Source organism: Mizuhopecten yessoensis, unplaced genomic scaffold (genome assembly GCF_002113885.1).
Source record: "Mizuhopecten yessoensis strain PY_sf001 unplaced genomic scaffold, ASM211388v2 scaffold6307, whole genome shotgun sequence".
NCBI classification, from domain to species: Eukaryota; Metazoa; Mollusca; class Bivalvia; order Pectinida; family Pectinidae; genus Mizuhopecten; species Mizuhopecten yessoensis.
The window spans coordinates 562,239-578,673 of NW_018406484.1; the positions used below are offsets into that span (position 1 = coordinate 562,239).

At 35.4% G+C, this 16,435-nt stretch overlaps 1 protein-coding gene across 4 annotated transcripts in view; it reads right to left on the reverse strand.

The window, feature by feature from the left end:
- LOC110451950 overlaps nt 1-16,435 on the reverse strand; it is a 99,020-nt gene that overhangs the window by 19,911 nt on the left and 62,674 nt on the right. For 3 of the 4 annotated variants that reach the window (XM_021500190.1, XM_021500191.1, XM_021500189.1), the window contains exon 2: nt 1,433-1,487. In XM_021500190.1, the coding sequence (XP_021355865.1) occupies nt 1,433-1,487 (55 nt within the window). Of the gene's footprint in view, nt 1-1,432; nt 1,488-2,323; nt 3,073-16,435 lie in introns of those variants that run through there. The other variant, XM_021500192.1, reaches the window with a different exon arrangement.

Sequence of the window (16,435 nt, forward strand, 5' to 3'; positions counted from 1 at the left end):
GCGTAGCTGGCGATCAAAGCTTGACATCATAGATCTGAGACTGTTTGGTTCATATTCAGAACCGTCCACTTTTCGGACACTCATGAAAAATTGGGAAAGCAACGGAGATAATTCGGGAGGGGGTATGTTTTGAATACTTCGGGATTCGTTGATTTCTGGAGTTTCGAAAAAGGCTTTCAATACTTTCATGTCATTCCACGTTTTCAGTAGAGTGTTCTTATTTGATTGTTGTTCAATGAATGACCCAATTTCCGTTTGTTGGACCGGAACAAACCTTTGAGTTTGGTTGGGTGTCGTCTGCTTTTGTGGTAGCGAGGACGACTGAGTCATAGTCTGGGGTATTGGCTCTAACCGATCACCTGGCAAGTCAACCTCAATATCACTTCCCTCGATTAAAACTCTATAAAATGTTGCAAATCCCATTGGAACAAGTTCTTGTACTGTGCCCCTACCTTTGCCGTCAATTCGAACAGAATCCCCAATGTTTACGTCAGCCATGTTGTAGTAGGCCTATACTATAGTAGTAGTAGTGCGTCGGAATACGACCTAGTTCCCACGGTGTCGCGCGCTCATTTGCATCTTTATTGCACACGTTCAATATCAATTTTATTGCACCCCTTTATTGCACTGCATAAGCCTTATATTATATAATAAATTTGGATATCATTTTCAAAAGTCTATTTTATCAAAACTATTGCTAGTTTGGAGAAGAAATTTAAGCAGAACCCTCGTTGACTCGGGAATTGATAGTATGGTATAAAAAAAAAATTGATATTTATCTAAAACATATAACACATCTTATTAAGGATAAAATATGTCTTAAATCCTAAATGCAATATCTTATAAAAAAATGCATTTAAGATATATTACAAAGAAATTAACCTAAGGCATCCTATACAAGACAACATATTTTATATATAGGATATCTTATGTATTTTATAAGATGTCTGCTATATATCAATACATGTAGATTTCTCATAAAAGTCGATATGATATAATCGTATACGATATCTTACCTCTTATGCAAAACTATTGCTAGTTTGGAGAAGAAATTTAAGCAGAACCCTCGTTGACTCTAAAATATTTCAACTATGCAATTTTTTCTGTCGATATATATCGTTTATCCCCAAATATTCGCCAAAATACCGAAGTGTTCCTTTCAGGATACAGTAACGCCGGTTCTTGGGACTACGTGACCCTGGTAGTATTTTATATATAAACTTGTAATAGACATGAAAAGTGGATAGTACATAATTATAAAAAATGAACAAACTTTTTTGGAATTGATAGTATGTTATAAAAAACATTGATATTTATCTAAAAAGTGTCCCGATCTCGGTACAGTGACGTTAATTTGACGTATTCTTAGCCTTCAGTAACGTCATATAGTGTACAGATGTCATATTACAATACATTGAATTGGACAACTTACCGTACGTATTGGCCACCGGAACTCGGATAGGGCCAATTTGTACTCCATTGGGTGTCTGCAAAATAATACCAGGAAAATGTAGCATGGCTATATATGTAATACAGAGTTTCCAGTGTCAAAACACAACAGGCGTCACATATGTCTTATCGCGGAAAAAACAGTCATGGATAGGGCTTCAACAAAGAATGTGACGTCCCATACACAATGTCGTCACACTTGCAGTATATGTTCTATTCAATTGCGTTTTACCAGACCTCGTGCTTTGAATATATTTTCAGCACGCGCATGTGTTATAGTTACAGTAATATGATGTTATGTGCTCTGGGGATGATATGGATGCTTGAAAGCACCTCCCTCATTCTGATGTTAAAAAGTGATATTAAAATGAATGGCATCTTGTGTCAACAGAACATAGTGTATGGTGTATAGAATGTTTTACAATGGTAGTTACGTAGGAACCAGACCTGGGTATTTAACACATCAGTCTAACGACGTACTTGATGGATATCTTCTATAAACAGATATAATACTGTTCACACCTTGTAAATGCATCAATTTCATCAACGTGTATATATACATAAGTTAGCAACTTTCAACTAGTGCCAATACGTACACGCACGGGTCAAACGGTTAAAGAGCCAACAGTTACCCTTAAAGTAAAAGCGCGTTACATCACACTAATAGATTTCCTTAATCGATGGTATTTAATTCCGATGAAAAGGAATTCAGAAATGATTGGCATTTGACATGAACAGGAATTAATCGAGATTTGCTCAAGGGCCAAACCTCTTTGAGGGCAGGTTCGGGAAGTATCCAATATGTACCCCAAATTGTACGGATCATAGAACGATTATAATTGACTTAAAGGTTGGTATACAAACTGTTATGTACCCGTATACATAGGACGCTGTCTTCGTGCATACTACCGCCCGTTACATTAGCACAGACAGGTGTAGGCATATGTAATCCCTGTTCCGGTGTACTGGTAGGCCTCGACGAGATCAAACACACCTTACATGTGTTTGGTTAACTTAATGTAAACCATTCATCATACTCCAGGTATTAGGGACATTCCGAGATTGTTATAATCCTCAGGCTCAAACAGTGGGTGGGAATATTTACACTCTCCCAATACAATACAGCTGTATGTTATACACAAACTGCACGCTACTGAAAAAAACCTTTTGCCAAAGGAATAATACAATTTCCAATTAAATAGCCACGTTGTCATATAGCGGTTGGTAACAATGTGTAACGCGAGATCAGCAAAGCCCTAACACTAGCTGTCTAGATGGGGTCTGCGACGAAGTTCTGGTCACTCCATCAGGAACCATAGTTTCTGGTTAATTAACAGACGTTTGAAATGTTGGTACATTTATGGCTAATTCCAAACGTAAAGAAAGTCGAGTTTTCAATCACAAACGTCGCCTATACCAACAGGAATTTAAACTGCTAGAAAACAGTGACAGACGTTATTATGACGCACATTATTCCACTTTCCTGAACGATCTTAAAATATTAATGAAGACACATAGCTTTCCTTTAGGTATGAAACCATTAAATCTTCCACAACGAATTATTTATAAACTGTACTGAATAGGTATCCCAATATGCAGCGAAATGGTTTTGTTATCTTTGCCGGGGTCAGGGTTTCACTCAAAAGTCAAAACGGAGATTCAATCATACAGGTACATCAGACATAGCTTCGACGTGTCTAAATCAACGATTGCCCCGTACCTCAAATGTTTGTGTTGGTAGACTGGTTTGTTATGCTTTGGGCTTACACTCCAATGGGCCGTGTTAAGTTCCATTGAAGATGTCCGTGTATAGTAGACGTATCATCTCTTCAAAGTCAGTTAAATAGAGTACGGCGACATTTGTAACTAATACACGAGAATTACAGGTAAATATTTATTCACACCGCAAATATATGAACTGGTATGGATGTTTCAATACGAAGGACTGTATAGGGCAGTTTTAAGCTTCAGTAGACCACGTGGTGAGGTCGGTATCAATAATATCCCTGGCCAGACAAAACAAATACCCTTGCTTTCCTACAGGCCTATTGGAAAGGTTACCAACGGATCGCCGTCACAATATTGATTCATATTGTCTTACATGAACATATACAAGATCAGCTATTGGTTATATAAATACTTGACAATGAATAGAGATGTCTTATAGAAACTGACCCACTTATTGTAATAGGTTACACACATATATTGCAGATCAATGTACATGTATGGCACTTCAGATGTCAGTGTTTTCTTTGGTACAAAAAAGAACGTCAATGAAGTGCTACTGCCACACGAAAGATCGAACCTTAACAAATACTTAATCGTATTTAGAATACATGTGTATATCATCAGGGCATGTATATCACAATATCACTATATTTATAATATCACAATATCACTATCCAATATTATATTACAATATCACTATACGTACATGTTAAGGGTATAACCCATGTAGCTACTAAAAAGTCAAAAATTACAAGAATATCCGGAAGTTTATTTTTATATCAAAAATGTAAATGTATACTTATTTGTTAATATATATGTATGACGAATACTCATACTTGATCGAATATTTTGAACAGTATGTACATTAGTTAAAGGCGTTTCTAGACGCCCATGTACATTGTACGTATATATATATGTTTATGTCATAAAATTTTGGAAAAAAATAATTAAAAAAGTAAAAACAAAAACAAAAACAAAAAAACATATATGTGTATATCATTAGAGCATGTTTATTACAATATCACTATACGTACATGTTAAGGGTATAACTCATGTAGCTACTGAAGTAATCGTATTTGAATAATTCCAGTATATACATGTATATTATACATTGTATAAGTAAACAACGTTCATTCATTGTAAAACATGGTGTTTATTTATCATTTATAGACTTTTATTGAGGTCTGTGGACCTCAAAAACACGAAAAAGTGATGATAAACTCGACTTCATCTCGTTCAATATCACGTGTTCAGGTTCGTATAACCTTATATCATAGAAATGAAAGTTCTTTTATTGATTGTTATTTGAGATATCAAATTACGATGGTTTTTCATCATCAAACAATATGGAGTGAGGGCAAATCGTCAAGAATAAGTACTGCATTTAGCACAGAGCATTGTGAAGTTACAGTTACCCTGATGTCTCTGAAAATAGAAACACTGAGTTAATATCACAAATCACCGACCTTTACGAGATTATGATTTAAGCAATGACGATGCTGTGAAAATGGTGTCATCCTTCATTCAACAACAGAAATATAATTTTAAAACATGGTTATATCGGTTTATTATTGTATAGTTTTAAAGCAGATTTATCTAGGATTGAAATTGCCGAACATCATAAAATATTATTTTGAACTGAACAATGTTGCTAACCGTCATAAATGTAAAAATAAAAGATGCATTTCAGTCCTTGTTGTAACAGTGTGAAAATATCACTTTTTGGTATTGACCAATCATAACGGTATCTTCTATTCGATGCATTCAAAGGCAACGACTTTTTTTGTTCAGATTCAAATGAAGCGACGGTAGAATAAGTGGTTGTTATGGTAAATGTTTGGTGCACACATTTAAGTATTTACATAAATATACACTAAATAACATTTTTATAAGCAATTGTACCAGAAAATAGCAGAAAACGTCGGAAATTATTACGCTTCTGATTTCTGCCCTTTTTTAATGCATTACATTTTTCATGTTGTATGCTTTAAAAATGTAATAGATAGAAAATGTAATGGTGTCATCAGTAATGCGCCCTCGTGAAAAATATTAAAATATTAGCCACACGAGTGAAATATATTTGTTATTACTGAAGACACCATTGAATATGTATATCGTTTTACAGCAATTATATACATGTATATTACAGCGGATCACATATCGTCTTATTAAATCTATCTTTTGACAGTAGGTATAATTTATAGACATATACCGTAATACAGCTGGTGAGCATACGTACCGGGAGAACAACATTCGTGAAGATAGTTCTCTGTCTTCGTCCCCAGTAACTCCAGGGGTAACCAGCGTTCGAGTGACCCTCCATAATCACCTACTCATGTATACACATGTCTATTGTTACAGTGAATCGTCGGTGTGGATAAATGCCGTATGCGTTTTTTAGAGTATCAAACTAAGTGATCTATACAGGTATCGGTGTCATACTGACTTACTCCTGAGGATGATCCTGGACACATACTCTACTTGTTTATCACATGCCTCATTAACAGTAAACGTACTTAACTAAGATGGAGAAATGCAGTCGTTGTCGCTCCTCGGACATTTTATTATTTTTCCAAACTTTTCTGAACTCGTTACGTTCCCAATATCACCTGTTTGTTATAGAATTTCATAATTTCCACAGAATCCTTGTAGGCGGTAAGGTATCACAGCATGTATTGGCATCCTTTCGTATCCTCTGGTATCCTCTTTGCCGGGCGCCTGTCAATCTAGGCACGATAATATTACAAACGGGGTCATTAATTAATAAACAGCTCAATAACTGCAGATGTAAGCTTAGGACAAGAATAGTATCGGAATTAGCCCGACTAAGCCAGATGTCATGTTCGAAAGTGAATAAGAAACCGCGAACAGTAATCCTTAAACTTGGAAAACCCACATTTGATATTACTCCTAGGTGTGTTATTGGACACTACAGTTACTGTAAGGTATACTTATTAGGGTTTGGTAAGAAATAAATATCACAATATCGGCCAAATGAAAGATATGCGCAGACCTATACGTACGAACTTCTGAACTCATTATCCAAGAACTAAAATGTCGTTTGATTTCGACATTTCCAACAGATCACATTGATGCTTGCCACATATGTTCGACCAGTGTAGGACTTGTAAGGAATCCAAAAGTCAGACACATGCTAGTTCCATAGAAACCAAATCAGAGCTTTATCAATTATTCATCTATTTAGTTTCAAACGACCAACGTGGATTTCTTACATCATCTTCCTCTCATCGGAATTCCCATGAAATAATAATATCTGAAGATTTACGATCCTGTCAAAATGATCATGAAATTCGCTTTTGTACTTATCCTTCGATGATTACTTATAATTTGTTCACAGGGGAAACATCGCCATAACTCAAGAATATAGGCGTATCAGGAAAACCGAAAGCAAAGATCACCAGTCTCGTCTGATGTGAAGTCCCAATCAGCACATCAATGGATGCGAGCGAGGTCTTTCGCCACATCTCACCATTTTCAGTTGATGCTTCTTATGGAAACTTTTAAACCACTCTCCTTCTTTTATTGTTTCATTTTTCTCACATTGTTTGAGATAGCCGTAATAACCCGTTTGTTCACCACGGATATCACCTGTCTTTCTATCTGTGAATCACACACTTCCCTTTCTGTTGCGTCACAAGCTATACTGAAGAAATGTAAACATGATGTCGATGTTTGGTTATCTCACTCTACTAGATATTTGATTTTTTGCAATAACATTCCAGCAACGTTAACGTCCGTACAAATGTAGTTTCTGGCGTCTAGTATACACTACTGGGCGTTTCTTTCACTTCACCTTTAGGGCCCGTACACATACCTTCTGAAAAACGGTTTTACTAAACCCACCAGGAGTCATCTATATTTAACGATGCTCCGTTACGTAAAGAGCACTGACATGAGGTACCTGTAATCCCAAGACTCTGCAACTATATATAGTTCAGCCACAAGACATGTCATAAACCTGATAAGTCAATATATATACCTGTCACAAACAGAAAGACAAAAGGAGCCACCGGAAACACACCAATGCACTACAGTAGGCATGTCAGTAAGGGGGTTCGTGTTCTCAACCGTTCCTCGTGAATTATAAATAAGACGAGAATTAACAAAGTACGATCACGGAAGCCGCTTATTATTCACATCGGGCGATGGAAGTTGTTTTATATTTGCACCCCACACCTCCGATTTCTATCCCGAACACTCATGGCCAGTGTTTATGGTCCTAATATCGACAACGCGGTAAGTACAATCTCACTAATTAGGTGAAAGGCCAATCGTCGGTCAGATTCTGTGTAAATGTTTATCTGTGAATAATTATTGATGACCCCAGTTGTTACGACCGACCACACCTAGATACACGTGGTTCCCCATCGGTGGGGAGGGAGGGAAGCTGACGTCTGGGCGGGTAATCAAGTCACTATATTACGGAACGTTTATGACAATATAACGGGAATTGTATTCATTTATTGTCATTAATTAACCTGGTTAAGTAGTCAAACTGTTTCAGCTCTTTTCATGATAACATTAGTGTGCTACTGAAAGTACAGCGAAAAACATGGATTTTTTTGTTTGATATTTTTTTTAATTATTTACGAGACCGTAAGTCAGTATTACCGGTATAGTAACCTTATTTATAAGGTTCATCACTATCTCATAGCCTTTTATGTTTCATGTTGCTTAGATTAGGTACGTTTACAGGATAATTCCATGCAACTTGAAGCGAAATAATTTCGTTTTTAAGCTAGATGAAAAGGATAACATTAATTAGAACAGGATTAGTAGCAAGAGCAATGGCGGACGGTCATCAACACAGGAACAGATTCGCATGTGTGTTTGACATAAACCACATAATGTTGTAGGTACTAGTATTTAATTGTTCGTTTATGTGTTTGTTTGTTTCTGATTATAGGTCTTCACAACACAGTTCCAAAGGGTCCGGGTTGCATCAGAACCGGCTTCAACACCATGGTAAATGTAACGCCATCGATAGGTGATAAAAAGAATCAGTCAAACATTATGCGGTATAGGTAGTTTTCATGCCCTATTCACGTTTACAGCAAAAGACGCCAATTAATGCCCCGATTGTCTCTTACGATCCAGGAGCCCAATTTGTCACTCTCAAAACTGAATAATCATACGGTGAATTTTAATATTTAGTTAAATAGTTTAAACATTTATTTCCAACCTATGTAAAGAACAAAGCAAACGTCATTGATCCTCATCAACGCAATCTTCCAACACCAATATAAAATAGACATACTTTTAGGCTAAACACTATTTTGAAATTCTAATATATTGCTATTTTGTACTTGCCTAAAACGTTTTGTATTAAGACAAAGCTACTTCCATATTAAACGGTATGTGCATCAGAATACGCCTACCGTTTGTTAAAAGTTGATTCTCTAAAAACGTGCTAGATATAGAGGATATCTAATAGTGTCTCCAGTAATCCCAAATATATTTCGCGAGTGTGGCTAATATTTTGATATTTCACGATATGTTACATGAACAAATGCAGAGTTGTTGTGTCACGTCTTATCCTAATGATAAAATATAAACTCCCCTTTGTTTGTTGTACTTAATCACTGTCACTGTCAGAGGTGACCCTGGTTCTTTTATACCTTCTGCAAATCGCTTAGCCTAACTTCGGACTTGGAAACGCTGACACCATGATTCAATTGACATGAGTTTCCTCCTATGTTTTGTTTGTTTGTTTGTTTTTGTATAGTTTTACGGCCGATCGACAATGCGAGTTAATTAGGGCCAAACAACACGTTAAAACAGGCAATCACAAAAATCATCAAACTAGAAATATAAAGGTTTAAAAGGTCTAAAAACATATCAACAGGGAACGAATTGGTTGTAAATCATATCAGATCTCCGATCAAATTGTTAGACTCGTTAAGCTAACCAGACTTTGAACATTTGGGTCAGGCTTCCGTGTTAGTATTTTTTTCTCATGGTAAATTGTAATCAGTGTTTTGATTGTTTTTTTTTTCAAATAAATAACTTTCAATATTTCACTAGGGAAAATGAATTGATATGATATGATATGATATTCATATAATATCTATAGTTGCAAGCAGTAGTGTCAATAACGTATGCTCTGAAAGGGTTATACGCAGAGACATTACACGGATGTCCAAACTTTATATTTAACTTATGAATCACCGAGTCGCAATATATATAGGCGGTGATGACTCTACATGTATATTTTATGTTAATTAGGTTTCAATTAAATCGAATGAGAGCAGTGATTTATCTACAGCATTCCAAACAAGAAGAGTGGAAATTAGTAAAAGAATAGCTTTTAAGAACAAAATGTTTTTAAAGTGCTCAATCCTTCAGGAATTATTGTGCCGTAGGTATTAATGGTTATTGCTTCCAATAAAAAGGTGAAAGACGTTGGTTAGGGTACCGTTTTCAGGTGACAGACATTGGTTCCCTTACCGTTTTCAGGTGACAGAAGATAGTTAGGTACCGTTTTCAGGTGACAGACGATGGTTAGGTTACTGTTTTTAAGTGACAGAAGTTGGTTAGAGTACCGTTTTCAGAATCTGTTTTGTTAGGCATCTTCAATAACATTTGGAATTCCTCTTCGTTTCCTTTTATTGGAAAGAGGTTCTTGACTTTCAAAATACAGCATTGATCACATAGGTCAATGGAAACAAGAACGAATTACGAAAATGTTGACGCTATGTAAACCTGACGTCCATCCATGACGTCATAAACCTGACGTCCATCTATGACGTCATTTAGTCCGCCATGGTTCACAAAATGTCTTCAATTCGTCATTTATTGATGTTTGTTATATTTTGTGATGACAAGACTGAACGCTCAAAACAAATCGGGGATATTTATAAATAATTGCATAATCACTGTCTGAGATTTTCGTTTTCGTGGCGAGCTAATCGATTCAATACATTAACATCTGCACCACAAGCCATTACACATACTTTAATGAACTCTTTATGGGAACTTTGATTACTTACCCATGAGATATTTACAGTGATACAGGTATTCATTCATTTTTGATTATGAGTACTGCACGAAACGACACTGCTGCACATCCATGTGCCACCGTTCGATGAGTTTTTCAATAAACAAATCAATTACAAAATTTGACTTTCAAATATCACGTCTATTAGATATCCTGCCAGAAATTAATTGAAATGCAAATGAATGCCAAATTCACCATTCATACCGCGTAAAAACTCCATTTATCCGACAAGGTGAATTTAATTTCAAATTTTCATGTTTAAACATTATAATCACATCAATGTACGCTTCATTGGTTTGTATCTATAGATTTCGTTTCAATACCAGGAATGAACTACAATCTTAACCTTGTACATGTATATATATTGACTATCTTTATAAAAAATATTGTGTTTCCTCACTACCCACTAAATATGTATATGAAGTCGTGGGCGGTGATTGACGAAACAAAGTATGCATCACGCGCTTTTATCCTTTATCTACAGCTCATGCAATTGTGTTACCTATCCCGGTTTTAAAGTTTTAATATAAAAACACAAGTACAAGATTACCTTTAAATTAATCGAAGGGCCGTGATAAAATTATGTGAATCATATGTTAGGTTTATTCATGGTAAATGAACATATACACGACATGCCGTGTAGTTTTGTTTTGCTTTCTTTTTATTGTAGTGCCTTTTGGTGTAAAACATATAAAACATTTCTATCTTATTTTGTAGGAATTTCATAGAAGACTGACTTTAAGATACGATGGTCCGTGTAAGTGTTATATTACTGAACTGACTATGCGTTATGAGTGACGAGAACTTGTGTGTCTGTCATAACTTGGATTTTAGAGCCGATGGATAAGACCAGGGCTCTATCACGTAAATCAATCACATAACTGGAGCTCGGGTTTTCTACTGGAGTACCAAATATTGACTCTGATAAAAAGGCAGCAGAGCCGATAACGGCTTATTGAACTACATAAACGTATTGTTGAATTCCTATTTGTCCTGTTTACCTGGCTATCAGGGGACTTAAGGCTGTCGTTAAACTTACTGCTAATTTGATCTAATTGGTTGTGTTGGTCGTAGTCTGGTTATCTTACATATATGGGAAGTTATTATCAAATATAAAAAGAATGGTGAATGAGTTTCAAATGTTGTCATTCCTTTTATAAAGACATACATTTAATAGCATTCCTCTAGCACATTGATAACGGACGGAAACACAACACGAGTTTTACAGCGAAAAGATTAATTCTACAAACATGTCATTCTCAATGCATAACGCTAGTCCTACAACCTTACACAGTTACTATGTAAACCTTACTTACTTGTGTAAATAGGTAATTTGTATACATAATTAATCGCGTCAGAATTAACGTGTTGTGTTTAAGTGAGGTCAGACTGACAGACGGGGCCCTGATCGTACATACAAGTAATGGGTAAGTTATTGACTATTGGGCACAGAGTTCAAGGAGAATTACAATTATATTCGCATTTAGGGGACCTTAGTGTATTGGTACTACCGGAAATACACGGAAAATGGATCGGATCGACGAGCTATATGAGAGCATAACCAATAGTATCCCGTGAGCTCAATGGTTAAGGCCAATTAACGAGCCTAACAGCTTGCACTATGTATAGACCTTCAAATACAGCAGCCTTCCAATTGATAAAATTTAGTTTATATAATAACAAATTTGTCAGGTGGACATATTTGTATGTAGCAACATAGCATTCGGTTCGAACTCGTTTTGGAATAGTTTATGATACAATTTATGTTCACATTACAGATAATCTAGTAAATACCGTGCATCTTGACCAACTATTGCCCTTTTACATTGTGTATGACCTTATCGTATTGGTGGAAAGTTAATTCCTACCAATCAAACCTTAAAAACCTTGACCAACGCTTGACCTTGGAGTCTCAACTGTTTCTATATTGCTTTAGCTTACAATCAAGTATATTGTTAGTTCTATTCCATTTGGGAATTTTGAAATATTTCAGCAAACAGCCGTTAACATCTGACGATGGAAGTAGTCAACACTAAGACATGTGGTAACTAAGTTCACAGAGGTTTTCGGAAAGATAGTTGTAGCCAGCTCTGGGCTTAACTTTGACCAAACGCAGACCAATATAAGACTAGCAAAGCAAGCGCAAATTCTTTATAACTTTGAGTCTTTCGACTCATCAGTTACAAGTAACAAAAGTGCAATATTTACAGTGCATAATACTAAATAACAATACACAACATTACACATACTCACAACACAATTACAAATATAAACAGCATCATAGGTTTGGAGAGTTCAGCAAAGCTTTTTATAATAATTGGGTTCTTCTCGAATTGTAAAATTTTATATATTTCCCTAAGTTTGTTATTTCTTTTGTATTTTTCACATTCAGTAGTCCTATCAATTTAAACATGCTTGGCTTTTTAATGTAATGAGTTTTCAAACCCTTTGCTCGCAAAACAGAATAACAAGGGCATTTAAGAATAAAATGAAACTCATCTTCGACATCATCTAAATTACATAAATTACACACTCGACGATTCCGCTCAATGTTTTGATATCTCCCTTTTCTACATTTAAGTATACCCTAGGCACATGCTGTATAGCTGATCTTTAATGTTCATTATCCGTGTATCCTTGTTCTCTACCAAACCTTTGTAACATGCTCTTAAATTACAATTATCAGTTCTTTTAAATTTCATCCAATACTTAAAGATATTGAATTTCCTTAATAATTATAAAAGATACATAAAGCAAAGGGATGTCGACACTAAGGCACGTCTTTATTCGCTTTCAAAATCACAAAACCATACCAGCAAATGATCAATGTAGTCAACATTGATCGACTGCAGAGATTATCCGTTAGAATGAGGAGTTTTTATCGTTAAAAACTTGCCGCTGTTTGTTACATATTTAGGACGAAGTTCGTTCATGGGAATGTTTTCGATATATTAGTTTAATATATTTGTCCACAGTTCACCCTAACATGAACCAAATCAACGCTTTTTCCAATTATATTTCAAACTCATTATGATAAATCAACGTGTAAATATCAGTTTTGCCATTAAAACCCATTTGCAATGAAACGCAAATTAGAAACCCCGTTACACGTGGCTTTCGTATGTGTGTTTTGTTAGTTGGATCGTTAATTGTGCAATAAGGGTCGATTCAGATCCGATCTGACACTGTAGTGAATACTCAGAACACGGGTGCACAGTATGGCTTCAAGGTTGTTGTCAGGAGTAGCGTAGTACACAACGATATAATTGGTACTTAGTTTACCTCGCTTAATAAGATATTTACTTGTACCTTTACTTCAAACAGTCCTAGAGGGACAATCAATGTGCTTGATACTAGTTAGACACTCAAGTAATTAGTACTACAGACCGAACCTCTCGCAATAGGGAAATCACACAATGAAAAAAATATTCTTTATTTCCAAACTTTTAAATGTTTTTACAGCATTTTGACCTCATTTTGCAAGAAACGTGAAACTTCGTTAACAGACGTATAACGTTATAATATTATTTTAAATAAATTCGTTTTCGAAACACGATTCTCTCTCATTCGTATCCGAAAGTACTTCTCTGAAGAGTGATTGCTTTGATAAGAGAGTACACTTATTGTTACGGACACAAGAACTGTTTAATTTACAAGTAGGCCTCCTCGTAGAGTTTCCATAAGAAATATGCAGCGTATGAAACATGCAATTGGGAAAGCCGCTTTTTTGAGTTATACATTCTATCATAACCTATAAATATATGTAGATTGTTTCTTTTCTACCATTTCAGGGTAATGTGACCTAAATAATGCACTTATCCAAATAAGATTTTTTTCCGCGTGCGCAAACATTAACAACGCGATTCTTCATTTTCATTTCACAACCCGATGTCAATGCTGTTATTACGAGTTCTTAGCCCGTATTCATGAAATCATTCTCATGTTCAAGGTGAGATCTGGAAAAAAGTTTGAGCGTGAGAACGGTTTCATAAAAACAGGGGTTGGACAATGCAGCCAATGGTCCTGTTGTGCCAGATTGATTTGGATATATTTGGATACGTTTATATATATAAATGCATACGTGTCCTGGACAGAGCTAATTCTTCACAGATCAGTCAAACCTTACTTACTTGTATATTTACGATCTGTTTGAGGCATATGGAAGAGCATTGCACGTGCATGGTTTGTTGGAAAAATAGTACATGCGCGCGGATGATCCAACAATGCATTGGTATTAACCAATGAAATTGTCGTTGTACCTCAGACATGGTAGAACGAATGTTTGTTTGTTTGATTGGCCTTACGTCCGCTTCACTACCGTGTAGTTGGGCATCCAGCAAACGAAAGGAAGGATGACATTAGTATATTTTGTATACGTTATGACCGTTGAAGAGTCCGAGGGGTCATGGCCAACACAATATCATAACTATTTCCAGGATATAATGGTACCCTAACGTTATAGTATATTTTATTACAGTATCGCTATTATAGGACAGCTATTGATTGTTTTTGTTTATTTTATCTAATGTGAGACCGACTGTTATGATTTTAATCAAAAAACATGTTGGCTTATTTAGTTTTAAGTTTTTGACGAAATATGTTCCACGATCTATCGTTTAGCTAACCATTCTCGGACAATGATTGTGCATCATAACACTTAAAAACCAACTCACTTAACTACCTGAATTTAAATATCTAAGTACCAGTCGTCACTCTTTATCAAGTGAGACATTTAAATCACCAATTTGTATCATTACTGCTGCTCTATTATCATTACTTACACACAGACGTCACTGTTAATATTCAGCAATATAGATCAATGTGTTTTTGTAAATTGATCAACATAATTATAAAGCTATGCGACTCATGCTGTTCTCATTGACATTGAGGGTAAATGTACAGATAACGGTGACTTAATATAGCATAAAAAAACACGTACGCCTCTAATGAGGAGTTCACCACGTCAATCAAGTACACAAAGAACGAGCGTGTGTCTTGGTGGCACCTAACTGTCGTTAGCAACACTCATTACGGCAAGGTTCTTCTGGAAGCCGTGAATCTAATAAATGTATCTTAAACACTACCAAACTGGTTATGTGATATTAAATCTTGCAGCAAAACATTTCTGAAAACACACAAACTTGTACAGGAAACGTCCGCCAGTGATCGATTAGCATTGAAACCTTTCATTAAAACAAAAAAAAATAGTTCGTGACAAATTGAAATGAAAAAAAAAAATGAAACTCAATTAATATTGGAACAAATTGTCGATGATTTTGTAATGGACTAAACATCAAAATGATTTGGCAACAGCAATGGACCAAACATTACAATGATGTTGTAACAGCAATGGACCAAACATTACAATGATGTTGTAACAGCAATGTATCAAACATTACAATGATGTTGTAACAGCAATGGATCAAACATTACATTGATGTTGTAACAGCAAAGGACCAAACATTACAATGATGTTGTAACAGTAATGGACCAAACATTATAATGATGTTATAACAACAATGGATCAAACATTACATTGATGTTGTAACAGCAATGGACCAAACATTACAATCATGTTGTAACAGTAATGGACCAAACATCACAATGTTTTGGCAGCAGTAATGGACCAAACATTATAATGATGTTGTTACAGCAATGGACCAAACATTACAATCATGTTGTAACAGTAATGGACCAAACATTACAATGATGTTGTTACAAAAATGGACCAAACATTACAATGATGTTGTTACAGCAATGGACCAAACATAACAATGATGTTGTTACAGCAATGGACCAAACATTACAATGATGTTGTTACAGCAATGGACCAAACATTACAATGATGTTGTAACAGCAATGGACCAAACATTACAATGATGTTGTAACAGTAATGAACCAAACATTACATTGATGTTGTTACAGCAATGGACCAAACATTACAATGATGTTGTAACAGGAATGGACCAAACATTACAATGATGTTGTAACAGGAATGGACCAAACATTACAATGATGTTGTAACAGTAATGGACCAAACATTACAATGATGTTGTAACAGCAATGGACTAAACATTACAATGATGTTGTAACAGCAATGGATCAAACATTACAATGATGTTGTAACAGCAATGGATCAAACATTACAATGATGTTGTAACAGCAATGGATCAAACATAACAATGATGTTGTTACAGTAATGGACCAAACATTACAATGATGTTGTTACAGCAATGGATC